This window comes from Macrosteles quadrilineatus, unplaced genomic scaffold (genome assembly GCF_028750875.1).
Source record: "Macrosteles quadrilineatus isolate MER2022 unplaced genomic scaffold, UCM_ALF_1.0 Scaffold_2__2_contigs__length_208266976, whole genome shotgun sequence".
NCBI lineage: Eukaryota > Metazoa > Arthropoda > Insecta > Hemiptera > Cicadellidae > Macrosteles > Macrosteles quadrilineatus.
The window spans coordinates 203,023,133-203,039,651 of NW_026542595.1; the positions used below are offsets into that span (position 1 = coordinate 203,023,133).

Genomic DNA, 16,519 nt, shown 5'->3' on the forward strand with positions numbered 1-16,519 from the left:
CCCACGACTATTTAAATTCAAAATTAGGATAAGAAACAACCGTTGCATGAATATCTATTAGGCCTAGTTGATCTTTGCTTAATATATACGATTTATTGAATATACTGTACTTATAAATCGTAAGGTATTGAGAGAATCATTGTATTTTATTCTACAAAACCATTTTAAACACGTAAATTTTCCAACGAATTGTGTATCAACTTATCTAACTGTAGTACATAAATGGGTCACAAATAATTGAAATAAGTTAACAAAATATGTTTAATATAAGTTTCTTAATAATCAAACAAAGAACATTGCACTACTAAAATAGTATATACATAGCAAAGTAAATACAATCTGCAGCTGTAGGCCAAATACTTAGATGATATGTATAAATGCCGAGTATTTCTAACTCTAGTTTTTATTTTTATAATCTATACATTTTGCGTAGTAACCAACACGAAGAATACACTAGTAAATTATGCCAAGTTTCCTAGAGAAAACTTTGAGATAATGTTTAAGAAGGAAGAAAACACAAAACCGTTTCATCATCAATAATTTGTACAATAGGTAATAAGTCAAAGCTAGTTTCGTTGATGCATTTTGTAAAAATACGTTTGACAAATGTTTTATCTTTGTACATAAATAAATAAACAAGTTAGCTTACCATGGTAGGGATGTTTTAAATTTATCATCTACAGTATATACATTGGAATTATCTATCCGTAAATTTACAAGAATCGTACGAAATGGAAGCTACAGTCAATTTTCTAGCAACTAAGTTTAAAAGTTTTACTTTGCAATTAAAGTCAAAATTAGATAATTAACTCCGGTCTGCAACATTATACACTGAAATGCGGTTCGATTTATAATTAATAACTGATTTTTCATAACAAAGTCAAGTGGGCTGTCTGACGACATTTCCACAGATATAGTTCACACAGATACTTACAATAACACTGTACTTAGAGCAACATTATTTTCTAAGTAAACATCCAATTTTCATGTTAATAAATGTCTTTGATTATTTTTTATCTAATTTTACCATCAAAATTATTGTTTTAAAAGAATTATTACTTAAGGGAAACCATTGACTAGATAGGAATAGAAGAATACAACTGAAATTTTTTATTACTATACGCACAAATGGAAAATAATTTTAGTAAGCAAAGTGTGTCAAAATGTTGATACCAAACGTTTTGAGATGGTATATAACTCATTACTTTAGTGACTTGACAATTATTTTACGTAAATGTATAATATCAAACTGTTAAGACGACCATTTTTCAACTTTTTTCATTCGTCGGGGTAAGCCAGTACAGCTTTATACTTAACTACATTTTTGTCCGAAAAAGATAGCGTATCTCGGAAAACTCAGACATTTAAACTAGTGGAAGATGGAAGATTAGTCCAACGTGGAGCTGGATGAGTCAGGTTATCTTGCTGAGGTCACAGCGAGTACAACAACTACTAAACAGACCACACTGCCTGAAGACGAACAGCAACTAGTCGCAGCTGAAAAGCAACAACTTTACATCAGGTACTTTTTAAAAGGAAATACGCATCAACCGAGTCGTCAACAATAATTTAGGGAAGGTTGCACAATGAAGTTATTTATTTTTTAGTCTATTTTTGGTAAGTGTAATTTTATGTTATCTAGTGATGTTCATGGATAATTTTATCACGAACAGTGAAGACAAGTTTTAAATCTGGTCTGCAATATGATCTTGTCCTCAGCTAGAAAGTCCTGCAAACGTACCTAGATCAATATACTGACCAAACATTGGATCAGTTTTTCTTTTGTTAAAAAAACAGGTTAAATGTATGTTTATTGTCTAAACTGAAATCCACTTACTTGTGTAGTTTTCTAGCTTTGGAGGGATTGTGCTAATATAACATTTGTATGGTTAAGATACTTCCTCACCTGTGGATCGTACCAGATTCTAGACCCAGAAATTGTCAAAACTGGGTTTTCAACTAATAATGATTAAACAATGAATATGATTTAATTATTCCTAACATTTTGAACAAATTGTACTTGGTGAAGAAAAATTAGATGTTATGTATTGTATCATGAATATTATGATCATGAACATTATACTTTTTATATGTTTGGTCATTATACTTTCTAAACTGGGTCTTGTCAATTATATCCAACAAAAAGCAAGTTATTAAATAAAGCTTACTTGAGAAGATGAATGGATGGATTCAAGAATAGGAAAACCATTTCCCTCTATTACTTAATTTAAAACTTAATCTAAAATTTTTGATTCCTATCTCCCTACACTCTAGGTTTTAAGTAGTGTTACATCTCAACTCACTATAACTATGTCAACCTCACATTGTACCCACCTCGTACTCTGTCTGCTATAGACTTGTCCGTATCCTTCATCTCCAAGGCTGGAGACTTGTGATGCTTGTCACTCTCCACACTCTCTTCGTTCGTTCTCCAGTAGACGGTGGCGATGGTGGCCAGACATTTCAGTTTGAGGTCTCCTCGCTTGAAGTGGCGAGGTTCTGCACGGAACACTAGTCCCAGAGTCACCATTTCAAACCCTTTGTGAGGCTTGCGGATTGGCCCAATCACGTACGATTGGTTAGCCTGTCAAACAGTTATTTTAGTTTAGGCTGGGTAGCCGAGTAGTTATAGTGCTTCACTTAGAAAGCCTAGATTTTTTGTGGTTCAAAACTGGAGCTGTTCCCGATCATTTTGTTTTAAAGAAATAATCGTGGCTAGTGAAAAAGCTACACAGATCATCTCACTCCATTCTACGATCATCATTCTCTTATATTTGGGTTAGAATACGCACCTTAGGCGGTGTCTTCATCTTCACTTATAATAACTAGGATTGCTTTCATGGCAGTGAAAGCCAGTTGAGAGGAATGATCACGTTTTTCATGGTTTTTAATAATAAAGCAATAAACAAATTATAGATATAATCCAAAATACAACTATTTCATCAATTCAACATATCAGTTTCGCTCAGAACTGTCAGAATTTATAACAAGTTTTATAAGTAAAGATGTGGACATTACATACATATAATTTGTATCGGTATTTTTCCTGTGTTTGCTTGCTAATGTAATCTGATCAACCCACAGTTCTAGTTAAAACCGGCATTGAACCTAAGGTAATCGAAATTTTCTCAAATCTTGGCCAGATTATGCAATTCAAGCAGAAATAATCCTGCATGGATCCGTACGGTTTGCAGATGTAACTTTTTTAAGACATGCCTGCATTGAGAGAATTGCAAAAATATGTTTCACCATACCATATGAGGTTTGTTTTCTAAAATTTTCTACATGAAAACCATTGTCTTTAAAGTATTCTACATTCAACTATCTCAAAACATTGCCAGAATTATAGTTAAACATTATCAACCTGTTCTCCGTTGATGAACCAAGTGAGCTGGGTGGCTGGTCGGGAAGGTCCTGAAGTACAGTTTACCCTAACCGTGTCTCCGAGTTGGTATCTAGGTCTGCCTCCAATGATACGTGGACCTTCCTTGGGTATTGCTGTAAAATAAAGGTTATAGCTTAGCTAAACATTCAACATACAGCACAGCAACCACTTTGATCAATCAATTTTAGGATTTTAAATTAACATTACAACTTTTAGAGCAAGTTTTTTTTTCAACCCCAATGTTGTATTTGAGATTAAGTTAAATTTACCTTTGGAGCGATAACACTGGGGTTAGAAAACTTCTAGCCTTCACAATACTGTATGGCCAATTTATCAATGTTAGGCCCTAGACTAGATTAATGGTGTCAAACACAACTCATGCACTAGTGATTTTGATTATTCTTTAAGAGCTGTTTGCATCAAGTTGTAGCACATGTCAGGTGGCGTAAACTAATGTTATCATATTAAAATTGAAAAAAGGAATGATCCTTCGTTTGCCAGTATAGTTTTTAGATAATTACGTTATACATCAGCTAAAGAAAATTCTGTTTTGTTGTGTGAGATTTCAATGTATTCCTTCAACAACCCCAACATATGCAATATTAAAGTGATGTATGCTTTAAATTGGTGCAAATGTAACCGTTTAAGTTGGTTAAAAACCCCCGCCAAATTTTCTTGAAAATCTTTTTGCTATGATTTTATCCAGGCTACAGTTATTGTGGTCCTGGACCAATTCATTTCTGGTGGAATATTATAAGCCAAATGTTTTAAAATTACTAAAAGAAGAATCACGCTGATTCTTGTGCGACTCACACACGAAGAAATACATTGTACTGTTCTCATACTAAGCCTAGTCAATTGTGTTGAGCTCTCACCAACTGTCTGCATGTCGCCGTGGTCTGAGACGGTTTGGAAGGAAGGAGCTTCCGCCGACACCTCACATCTATATCTGCCTGTACTCGCCAATGTCAACTTGATCAGTCGTACTTGAGTGGCATTCGAACGATCCACCTAACCCAGAATATATATTTTAATAAGAAAACTATATTTGTTTTGTCAGTCAATATATATTTACACACTCAATGTTTTATTGGATTAATTAAACTGTTTCCTCACCGTTTGATAAAACATAGTTGGTTTACGATTTATTGAACGTAAGTGACTAATTTACTTCAAAATATATATTGTTACATGTTTTAATTAATGACGTCTTAAGTACACTAACAAGAAAACTTACAGGTAAACAGCCATGATAAAATATATTCAATCTCGAAAATATTTTTCTAATTCACAGTTGGAATTAGGTAAATATTATGCCCATATTTGTGTCAGTCCCCTTGCTTATTGTATTAAATAAAGTACATGATCACTTGGAAACACTGTTTTGAAAGTTATTTGATAAAAAAGGTAGATCAGCACTGTATTTAAAATGTAACAACAACCTTAAGGGACGTGATCCCTAAATTATATATTTATTTCTCATTCAATCGTTTTTTACAGTAATATTTAAAGTGTTTGCAGTAAACAATGGTGGACAATAAACTGACAATTTGTTGAGGATAACATGAGCGCATTGCAGTATGCTGGACTCTAGGGTAATCCATTGTAGTAGAAAGACAATGGTGTAAATATCACCCCCTTATCACCTGTTAACACCGCGCGCTGTTAATCAGATGGATCAGGGCTTTGTCTTGTGAATTATGTAAAATATTGCGCTTTTATGTTTATTGCATGGCTTTAGTTCGATCAAGGGATTTAAACTGTGAAATAATTCTAGGCAATGCGTTGTAGGTAATTTGGGTGGAATTTATTTATACACTCAATGTATCTATTTAAATCATGTGTTTATTTTTTCTTGAATTGCATGATTTATGCATTTTTTTAACGCCAAACTGCCTCCGTGCATTATAATAAACATGCATAATTTATTTCTAAGATATGTAGGTACTCACATCGACCTCAACGCCACTCAGGGGGAAGACCTGTTTGGGTGGGACATCCTTAGGCAGGAACCTGAAGAACTCGTTGCCATCCTTGTACCACTTGACAGAGTATAGAGGCTCTCCCTGAAGGTCGTAGTGACACTCTAGTATGGAGGAGTTGCCAAGAAGAGTGTGACGCTCTATACGAACTGACGTCAGCACAAGACTTCTAGTCGTGCCTGTGAAATGTTAGACTTTATGATAAATAATTTAAGTAGATAAAGGAATACGCATATTAACCCTGGGGGTCATAGTGGCATTAGTTAGGATGAGTTTTCAAGAAGAGGCGTTATTGTTCCTAATAATCTGAATAAAAACTAGCATTCTCCTACCAGTAAACATAACTTTCAGAAACCTATTTATTCTGTCATTTAGCAAAACATTTAATTTATTGAAGCATACTAAGCTATATTATATTAAGATGTGGTTGGACATTTTAAGAACTAAAACAATGTTAGTATAACAACTCATGGTATCAGTAAAAGAAATTCACGAAAGCAGCTAATTACGTTTATATGATATAAAAAAAATATTTGTATAAAGAACTTAAAAATCCAAAAAATAATATAAACCATCAAACATATTTCATACATTTTTTTACCAATACCAACGTCGTTCTTGAATAATCCAAATTACTTATAAAACAGCTATGTAACATTTTAGTAATACAAAAATGTATATGAATTCAAAGCGTGCTTTCCATAGCAATACTACATTAATATTTATAGGATTGTGTGTATTCAAATTCAACGAGAGTATTGGACCGATGAAAGTAAATATTTTATCAGTCGGAGGGGAAAGAAGAAGAAATAATCTCATAGCGGTGAGCCAGCCCACCAGCCGCGGGCGTGGTTATGTTATATGAATCTCTGAGCCAGCCAGGAATGTAAATCTGTTAATTAACATAACACTATACAAATTATTAAAACTAAATTACGATCACCACTTTCTTCTTTTCCTCGTCGTAGCTGGAATTCGATCATTTTAATAGCGATCTTTTTTTCAAGTGGCTATTAAACCTCACTAAACCACTTTTTTAATTGAAAGTAATTATTGTTGCTCGTTAAGTTGTGATAAATGCTTCCCTTTTATATTAAACCTTCGAATTATATTGTATGTTGATGACCACGACAGCTAGGATAAGAAATTAGCTAAAATGTTTACAAAATGAAATGTTTTCGACTAAAACATCTAAACAAAGTGTATTAAACGTGTCCACCCCTTGATATACATAATTTAATCAATTTAACTATCTGGAAATAGTCAATGATATAATTTTTAAGTAAAGCACTCACTAAAGATGCACTTTTCACAGTTTAAGATTATAGGGAGTTACATACATTTTAATTCTTTCGCTTAATGTATATAAGGTCAGTGATTCAAATACATCCAATTAAATAATACTGCATTATAACAGCCCTGCAAATCATACAAACTTTTGCAATGGAAAATCGTCAGCCTACTTACAATTGTAGAGCTAACTGACTTTATGTAATCCAATATCCTAATTGAATGAGCCTTGTTGCAATAACATTCTAACAGGATAATCTTATAGTATGGTGGATCAAGAGGATTTAAGTTTTAAGGTAAAATAAAAAATAAACAAATCCTCATTGAAGAAATTACTTGCAATGATGCATACAGATTAAAACTGTAAGAGTGAACTTGTATCTAAATGAACTTATAACTTGTGTTGGAGTAGTAAATAAGTTAACAGTTGTTATTATTTTCTTAGCCTTTGTGTTAAAAATCTGTACAAAACACAAAATCAATGCCTGAAAAATTAGTACAAATTAAATTTTGTGACAGCCTACTGATTAAAATAACCATCAAACCAAAAATATTTTACAATCCATGTTATGCTATTTTGTGAGCATGGCTTAACAACTTCTTATCAGCATAATGCGTGTTATTAGACGAATTTATTTACTCTAAATGGCTTAATGTACAAGGTATAAGATTATTTAGGGAATTTATTTTGCTAGTTTAGGAAAACATCATAAACAGATTAGATTTAAAGGTGTAAATAACAGATTTCTCAGGCTAAAACACTTTCATGCTTTAAAAGCCACCTGTTGCCTGCTTTTAACACCAGTTTTAAGTCATGTTCTCTATTAAAGAGAAAGAAAACTTACCAACTTAGAGTAAATAAATAATGTTTTAATTGTTACAAATAATCCAACTAATTGTAGGTTCGTCAGTTCACTTCTAAATAAGATTTTTAACGGTTTGAGGTGTTCTTAGTTATTAGATTTTCCAAAAGAAAACATCCTGATTAAATATACCGAAGAGCGTTGTCTCATTTATAGTATTTATTTAATTTTAATAAATGAATGCCTGGATTTGCTGCAACATGGAAAAAGTGTGTTGAGTAAAACATCTAAAGCCTGTGATTAATTAGATACCATCATAATGGTTTTTTATGTTTATTCACGTTCAATGGAGTTCTAGAAATCAGTTTATCCTCTTTAGGGTAACACTATAAGCAACACATTACACGCAGCATTATTTATAAAATATCAGTAAATTAAATATATATATATATATGTATATATATATATGTATATATATATATATATATATAAATGGAATATAGGCCTACATCTAACTTATATAAATAGTTCGTGTTCTATACAAAATAAACACTTGTCTGTAATCACAAAAATAACAAAACATTTTTCAATCACTCTAATCTAATGATTGAAAAATAGTAGAGTAAATATTTTATGTTTCACCCAGGCTATGCTAAAGAAACGTTTTTAAAACGTTAAAGGAGCACGTCCGGGAAGGTTAAGGAAGTTCGTTAAGAAGATCTTATTATGGAGACCCGTCATGTTTGGAAAGGAGGTTAAGCTCTGTTGGTCATTACTTGAATTTACATTCATACTGAAGTGAAATATATATGATGTGTGTTTACATGGAATATTATTTATTCCACATTGAATATTATGTATGCACATTGAAGAATATTATGTATTTTCAGTTTTGCAAATTTATTTTAATGAAGTTTTTTTTGTAATATCCTTGTATTGATATTTATTTTGAGTGGAACGTAGCCTAGCTCCTTTAAACGATATATTCCAAAATGTCTTTACATGGTTCAAAACGTGTCTAGTAGGCTCAACGAAAACTAAACGCTATATTTCTAGAAGAATTTTCAATGTTACCGTCTGTTTGTATATTTGATATTATGCATTTTTAAGCTGATTTGTTAAGTCATTTATACAAAGTGTCCATAAATCAGAAATCAGAAATCAGAAATCAGAAACGTTTTATTGTCCTTCAACATTTACAACAAATGCAATAGACAAAAGTCAAGAAAATTCAGCTATTACATAAACAGCCTATTTTTAGGCAAAACAAAACAAGCCTAAAAACAAGTCAAAATAGGCTATACTAATACATATGCTTACAAATAAAAAACAATGTGGAAATGTGAGGACATTAAAAGTTAACTTCGTCAACCTTAAAATATTCTTCTAAGTCATAAAAAGGATTTAAAAGTAACCAATCCTGAGCTCTTTTTTTAAATGACTTAAGGTCCAATTCTTTGGCATTGATGCTAAGCTTATTAAATAATCTTAATGAAATAACATGGTAACTATTTTTACATTTACTTAACCTACAATAAGGCACGTCTAATAGGAACTGATTACGTGTGTTGTGTGAATGGATATTAAACCTATAAACATGGGAACTAGTATTTTTCTTAACCCTAAGTAAACACATAAATATGTACAGATTAATCACAGTCAATATTTTACTTCTTATGAACAATGGCTTGCAATGCTCTTCAATTGGAGCTTTGTTTATTATTCTAACTACCTTCTTTTGGAGTATTAACACTTCACTTATGTGACTACTGTTTCCCCAAAGAATCAAGCCGTAGCTAATTATGGATTGGAAAAATGCAAAGTAGGCTACCCTTATGTAGGTTTCAGGTACAACACCCATAAGATTTCTAACCAAACAGATTACTCTGGACAATCTTGCACAAACCAAATCTATCTGAGGAGACCAGCTTAAACATTTATCAATTTTTATTCCTAAAACTGTAATTACATTTTCATTGTTTACATCTTGTGACTCTACTGGAATGTTTTTAAGACTACACAATAGATTTTGAGTTTTATTCTTATTAAGACAAAGGCTATTAGCATTAAACCACATATAAGCTGAATCAGTTGTGAGCTCAGTTACTGACATAAGATCATAAAAGTTGGGATGAACACTCAAAAAATTGGTGTCGTCCGCAAACATGATGGTAGAGGATCTTTTAATATTGGCTGGTAGGTCATTGATGACTGTGATAAAAAGAAGGGGGCCTATAATCGAGCCTTGTGGCACACCTGAGCTAACTTTCAAGCAGCTTGACATCTTGCCTCCTGCATCAACGAATTGAGTTCTCTCTCTCAGGTATGAATCAAAAAACTTAAGCTGTATACCGCGGATGCCATAGTACTCCAGCTTAGTGATGAGTATGTTGTGATCAATACAGTCAAATGCTTTACTCAGATCACAAGCTGTGATCTGAGCAAAGCTCGACTCCTCAAAAGCTCTCAAAATCTTAGAAACAAGGTGGTCCAGGGCATCCACGGTAGACAAACTTTTACGAAAACCAAATTGAAAATTTGAAAAAATTTTGTTTGTGTCAAAAAAAGAACATACCTGAGGTTTGATGACAGCTTCAATGATCTTGCCAATTATAGGGACCAGAGAAATAGGACGATAATTTTTAATCTGTGATTTTTCCCCTTTTTTGAAAATTGGGATGACTCGAGAAATTTTTTGGGAGGTTGGGAAAACACCCTCTTTCAGACATAGGTTGATACAAAAGACAAGGGGCATTACTATTTCAAAGATAATGTGTTTAACAATATTGCTTGTGAGACCATACACATCTTTGCTTTTTGAGGATTTCATTTTTGACACTGCACTGAGCACATCATCACATGACACTTCATTCCACTCAAGTTGGGTGCTGGGCCTCTTCACTTGCTGCAGGAAGTGATCCGCAGGCAGGGGACTCACAGGAATGCTGGCTCGAACATCGTTTACGGAGTCGATGAAGAATCTATTGAAGTCCTCGGCAGAATGGTTGTTGCTGACCTCCTTCTTCTCTCCAGAAACTCGCCTTACTATCGTCCACGCTGCTTGGCATTTGTTTGCTGATCGCTCAATGAAGTCAGCGTTCGCGGCTACAGGACGTTACAGGACTTTGAGATATTAATCCTGATGCTAAAAGTAAGAAAAAATTGTATGTTAAGGTATGTCCGAAAATGCATGTATATCCAGATACCCGCCATTTTGTTTTGTATACAAAAATATGTTTATCTGTGAAGTTTTTCAACCGATGGTTTTGAAACTTGATAAGCATTTTAACGTACATAAGACCTATGATAAAAAATAATAATAAATTTGGTTCAATTAAAAAATTTTAAATGGCGGCCGTTTAAATTTTCATTATTTAATCACTCAAAAATTGAAAATTTTATAAAGCAATATAAAATACACTTTTTAGAATTTTTAATTCCCTATCAAATTATACCAAGATAAAAAAAAACGGACGAAAACTAACTGAAATAAAACGTTTTTTGGAGTAAAAATAAGGCAAAGTTACTCGGGGTGCACTTTATATTGACTGATCTTATAACTAATAAACGTTCTATTTAAGTTATATGTCTCGTCCGATCTTATCGATCTTGGTATCATTTTATAGGGAATTTAAAATGCTACGAAGTTATCTTGACATTTTTTGATAAAATTATCCATTTTCAAGTTATTTTAAAGTTACAAAAAGTCAAAACACAATTTTGAAATTTACAATCGGACCAACATTATTATTTTTATATATTAGGTCTTGTGTACGTTAACATTCTTACATTTTCATAATCATCGGTTGAAAAACTTTAAAGTTAAAAATAGTTATTTCTAAAAAAACAAAATGGCGGATATCTAGGTAAATATGCATTTTCGGACATTTCTACACATACACTTTTTTCTTCCTTTCAGTATTGGGATTCATATGCCAAAGTCCTGAAAAGTTTCTTATAGATACCCAGTATATTTAAATTCAAAAATGTATATCTATTTTGTTTTCCATAACCAAAACGTCTGTCCGGTCTCTATTTAACCTTGGAATGTAACTGGAAAGGTTTTTTTTTGTTTCAGGGTCTGCCCTCCAGGTTGTAAAGTTACCAAATGATTTTTCCTGAAATATTATTATTACTGTGGTACAGGAAGGTTAAAGTGACATTGCTACCATAATTCTGTTGTCCACCGTGCTACACTTTATAATTTGGGTTTTCAAAAATTATATCATTACTTACCCATTAATTATAAGGTTAACTCTATCTACTTATAATCAAGTTTGGGAGTTTGAATTACTGTTGACATCTGTGTAAGTGGCTATCCAAAAGTCAAAGTATATAATTAATTAATTAATGCATAGAAAATTTCTTTACGATTATTCTTCACATTCTTACAAGGTCAATAAACAAAAATATTAAGGAATATAGTCCAGTTATGAAAAGCGAAAAATCCATAACTCTATAAACCTGTTAAATTTCCCAATTTAGAAATGTTGGAAAAAAATTAAACAATTATTTTGAGCGTCACCATTGATTTATTAAGAATCATTGATATGACAGTGATTCATATTTTTATTAGAGTATACTATAGTCATTACATTATTATATTTACGGAATGACTGTAAACTTTGAAACACTTTGGAATCCATAACGTCCCTTAGTTTCTTTAGGTTGACGACAAACTGCAATAATTGCATGATAGTCCAGTAAAATAAACCAAAAAAATAAACCAAAATACAGACCATCAAAATAAATAAATTTTCCAAAGTCGTATAAAAATTGTGTTTTTTCAATATTTCCACAATATAGTTGATTGAAGCAATCACCGTATTGATTTAGAGAGTATGCCAGTTTATTTGATATTAATAGAAAATAAATGAAAGTATGAATAAAAATACCCCCACCTCAGCAAACATGCAGCATAAGCGAATTTCCATTTGCTTGATTTCATTTTCACAAACCTATTTAAATAACATTAGGTTTAACTGGTACCTAGGTTAGCTGCTACAGGGAGGGTAATATATTATATAAAATAAGGAATAGTATGACAAGAAACAAATAAATTTACACAATTTTATAAAAATGTGTCTATAAATAAGGAAAAACAATAATTAAAAATCTTCGCTATTGGAATAACTTCAGGTTTTTAATTTATTTTTTTTATTTGCTCCGTAACCAATAACTGTAAAAAACATTTTGATGTACTATTTTTTTTGTTTTTAAGCTCTACAAAATTCTTTAATGTAAAATTATACAATTGTAAAATTGTATGTTTTGAGGGTCAAAAATATGAAAAACCCGTTCTTAACAAAAACCCCTATAAAGCAACCGTTCCCTTGGCCTGATCATGCTTCGCGAACTCGTTTTAATAAATGTAGGTTTACATGCCGAAAAACAGACCTCCAAAATATACCTTCAACGACAAAACTACTCTTCCCAAAGCTGTCAAATGTTTACACATAAACATTTAAGCTAAGCTTTGGGTACAATACTTGCACATGAAAACAAAATAAAACAGTTTAACATAGTTAACAGTTTATTGAGGCTGAAATATCAGGCAAATAAGATCTTCCAATTACAATCACTCAACAGATCTTCCATGCAGCGGGTAATTTTTCCACGCCAAGTGCGCCCATCTATACAGGACATGCTGAATATGAATTGAAATACAGGATTGATATAGAAGAACACAAAAAATCCACAAGGATCGGAAATTTCACTACAAGACGTACATACAAGTTCTGGTGTGAAATTTGGTCTGATTAGGCCATCGAACAGGCCCTCACAAAGACAATAAAAAGCTCTGAAGGATTGAATCGAGGACGAGGAAAACAGACAAAATGTTGTAACTTGATGGGCGCTTTTGATGATCCGTCCTCATCAAATCTGTAGGAAGTTGAGGAATATTAAAAAAATGACGCCAGTTGAACATTAACAGTGAGCAACATGTTGACGTGCGCCATTCTCGCATTGCTCGAGACAACGAAATTGATGAAAAGATTAAATAGTGGTTTCCTCAACACACACCATTCCAATATAAATGATGTGCTGATTATTAGCAAATTTCCCTTATAGGGAATACGCTATTACAGTAGGTCTCATAGTAAGACCTAGACCTGGGACCGATTTACTTTTTCAATTTGGTATTCCTATTGAAAAAACCACAATTTTTATACGTCTTTGGAAAATTTATTTATTTTGATGGTCTGTATTTTGACCATTATTTACGCTACATACTTGCTGTTGGGCTTAAACTGTCACAAATTTATTCTTCTTTAATGTAATAATCTAAAATTTTCGGTAAAATCAATGGTTCACGAGATTGAGTGAAAAACAATAGGAATTGCCATATTTTTTATATTCCGATAACAAGTGGCGCGCCCAGCGGCGAGCGGCAGTATCTCGAAGTGGATAACTTGTATTTTATGTTATGGGCCCAATACTAACAACATATCCAAAAATCAGAACTACCCGGCCTTTTGCACAGTAACCCCATTTTTTCTGACAGATTTACTGGACTATGAAGGTTTTCCGCAGTTTATAATTCAGACAATGCTGATACTCCCCTCGCTTGAGACTCATTATAACATGAATATGGATTACAAGAACACAGAACACTGACACGCGAAATTCTTCCAACAACCTCGGGATATTAGTTCAGGTTTGCAAGACAATTAGTAGACACGGTATTGCTACATTTACGTTGCAGTCATTAAGCTGTTAAAATTCATGGTATACTGAACTATATATCCCTGAACTGTATTTACTGGATTGAAACTTGTGTTGTGTCCTAGCAAAGCATTAATTATTAGTTCGTTTATAGATAAATATTAACTGCAAATTCCTTTGCTAACTTTAAAAGCAAATATTTTATATCGGTATTAATGATTCTACCGGGACAATATTCATTACATAATAATAAGCGACCTTTGTTTGGTTTCCTACCGAATCCTATCTTGTCCTAAAACATGGCAAGTTACATCGGATTAACAATTCGTTTTTGATTTCGTTTTAACAACTTTTACTAATGAGTTTGACAAAGCGACGAAACCAATGTTGTTCGCCTGTCAAAAGATTTTTATCTGAAAAAGTTATCTCCAAAACATATCATCCATGTAAAAAAAAACACAACTATTTACTATCATATTTTTCAACTAGTAATGTTGATGAAATAAATGGTAATTAGCGATATGAAACGTCTTAAAACCATGAATAACTAAAAATATATTAACTATTAATATGACTTGATTTCCTTTACAAACAATATCTCGTATGAAGTCGCATGAGAAATTAATATAAGATTGTACCTATTAAGTTATGTGCAACTGGAAATTAATTGTTAAATCACACATACTTATTTATACTAAGGTAATAGAAACTATTTTAAATTTTGTATAAAGAATATAAATAAACTATGACTTTGATTAAATAATTCTCTAACTGAATACAGCACAACAATTGTCTTGACTCGCAAATTTTGTTTAACTATGCCGATTACAGCTTAGTCTCGATAAAGGCTAAATAATCAAATTGATATGTTTAATTCTAGTTTGAAGGATATTGTTTATATAGATATCTCCTCAAAAGCTTTGAAATGTAAACCTTGTTGGAGCATTAACTTTCTTTAAATGGGATTTTTAAAGTTTGTAGTGTTAATTTATATCCAAACAATCTTACACGACATTATCGTTAAGGAGCATTCTATCCAGGACAAAAATGGGAATCCCTCCTCATGTAAATGTATGTTAGGATATGCAATTCCTAAAATGAGTTTGAGAATGAGGAGTTAGTGTAAAACAGCAATTCTGATGCATCCTTACACTAGCTTCCTCCTGCTGTGAACGACTTCTCGCTTGCCAAGAGTATGACGTTATTCATGTTTTATTTATAAACAAACCCCCTTATGAGATTAGCCTTGTTTATTTAATGACATTGTGTTGAACATTGAAAGGTTATCGTTGAAAATGTGTAAAAAGTAATCTGCAGTACATTACGTAGATTAAAGCCCAATTATTGTAAACATGTTGCAAATAGTTGTAATTGTAAATAGTTGCTTTGAGCAAATTAATCCTGTTCATCTGAAGTACGAAATGTTCTTGTTTTAAACATTTCTATAAAACGAAAATATGTGTGGCTTTTGGTAAACTTGGTCTCAAAGAGTAGTTTCCTTTGCATATAAACCGAAAAAAAATTTAATTAAAACAATTAGTAAACAAAATATTGCATTTACTAAATAAAATGATATTAAATGAAACCTTGGTAAATGCACTACAATTGTATGAACGTCATGTGAAGAGTGTCTAAAGAACGAGCTTAGGGGGCCTACATAAAAATGTACAGCATTGAAATTATTTGATAAGAGTAATGTGGTAACACCTTATCATCAATGTAAGAGAGTTGTGAACATATCTATTGCTATACCATTTTTTTTTCGTCTGGAGTATTTTATTATTTAAAATTCCTAGCCATTCGTTTTACAATAGTGAAGAATAAAACAAATTTTCCTCTTCTTAAATACATTTTACTTATACCTTCCTTAAGGTTTTGGGTATTTTTTGTTTTTAAATATTTACTTATTAAGGTAATTTGCTAGCCTTGCGAAGTTCTCATCAATTTTGTTGTAACAATGTTCTTGCTGGCTATTATAAGAAATCCATAATTGGAAATAACAAAATGTATTTTATTTTAGTAAATTGAATATAAAACCGTTTAATGTAAATTAAAATCGTTATACGAAAGTTACCTTTTACTTTACATTGTTGTATATGATGGTTTATAATAATAAATAAATTGCAAGAAATTGAATTACTATTAAAGTAAGGATAAAAAAAATCCAACTTTACAGCGTTTTCAATAAAAATTCCCACATTTCGAACCACATGGTAATAATAACAAACACATTGTTGAGTAGTTGATTAAATTCCCGCTGCATTCCTGTGGTGCTGTGGTAGTATCTGTGGCTGATTGACAGCGTCTTAGCAGAAATTCTGCATGCCAGAGTGTTTAGCAACAACTTGAATTATTAAAAACGATGTATCTAATTATATTTTCCTATTTAAATG

General features: G+C 32.0%; 1 protein-coding gene across 1 annotated transcript in view; it reads right to left on the reverse strand.

The window, feature by feature from the left end:
- Nucleotides 1-253: 253 nt before the first annotated feature.
- The window catches only part of LOC128987408 (uncharacterized), a 49,265-nt gene continuing 32,999 nt past the window's right edge, over nt 254-16,519 (reverse strand). The window contains exons 2-6 of the mRNA XM_054408237.1: nt 5,338-5,546; nt 4,261-4,396; nt 3,365-3,498; nt 2,335-2,584; nt 254-1,497 (exon numbers count right to left, since the gene is read on the reverse strand). Coding sequence (XP_054264212.1) covers nt 1,418-1,497; nt 2,335-2,584; nt 3,365-3,498; nt 4,261-4,396; nt 5,338-5,546 — 809 coding nt within the window. The 3' untranslated portion in view covers nt 254-1,417. The remainder of the gene's footprint in view (nt 1,498-2,334; nt 2,585-3,364; nt 3,499-4,260; nt 4,397-5,337; nt 5,547-16,519) is intronic.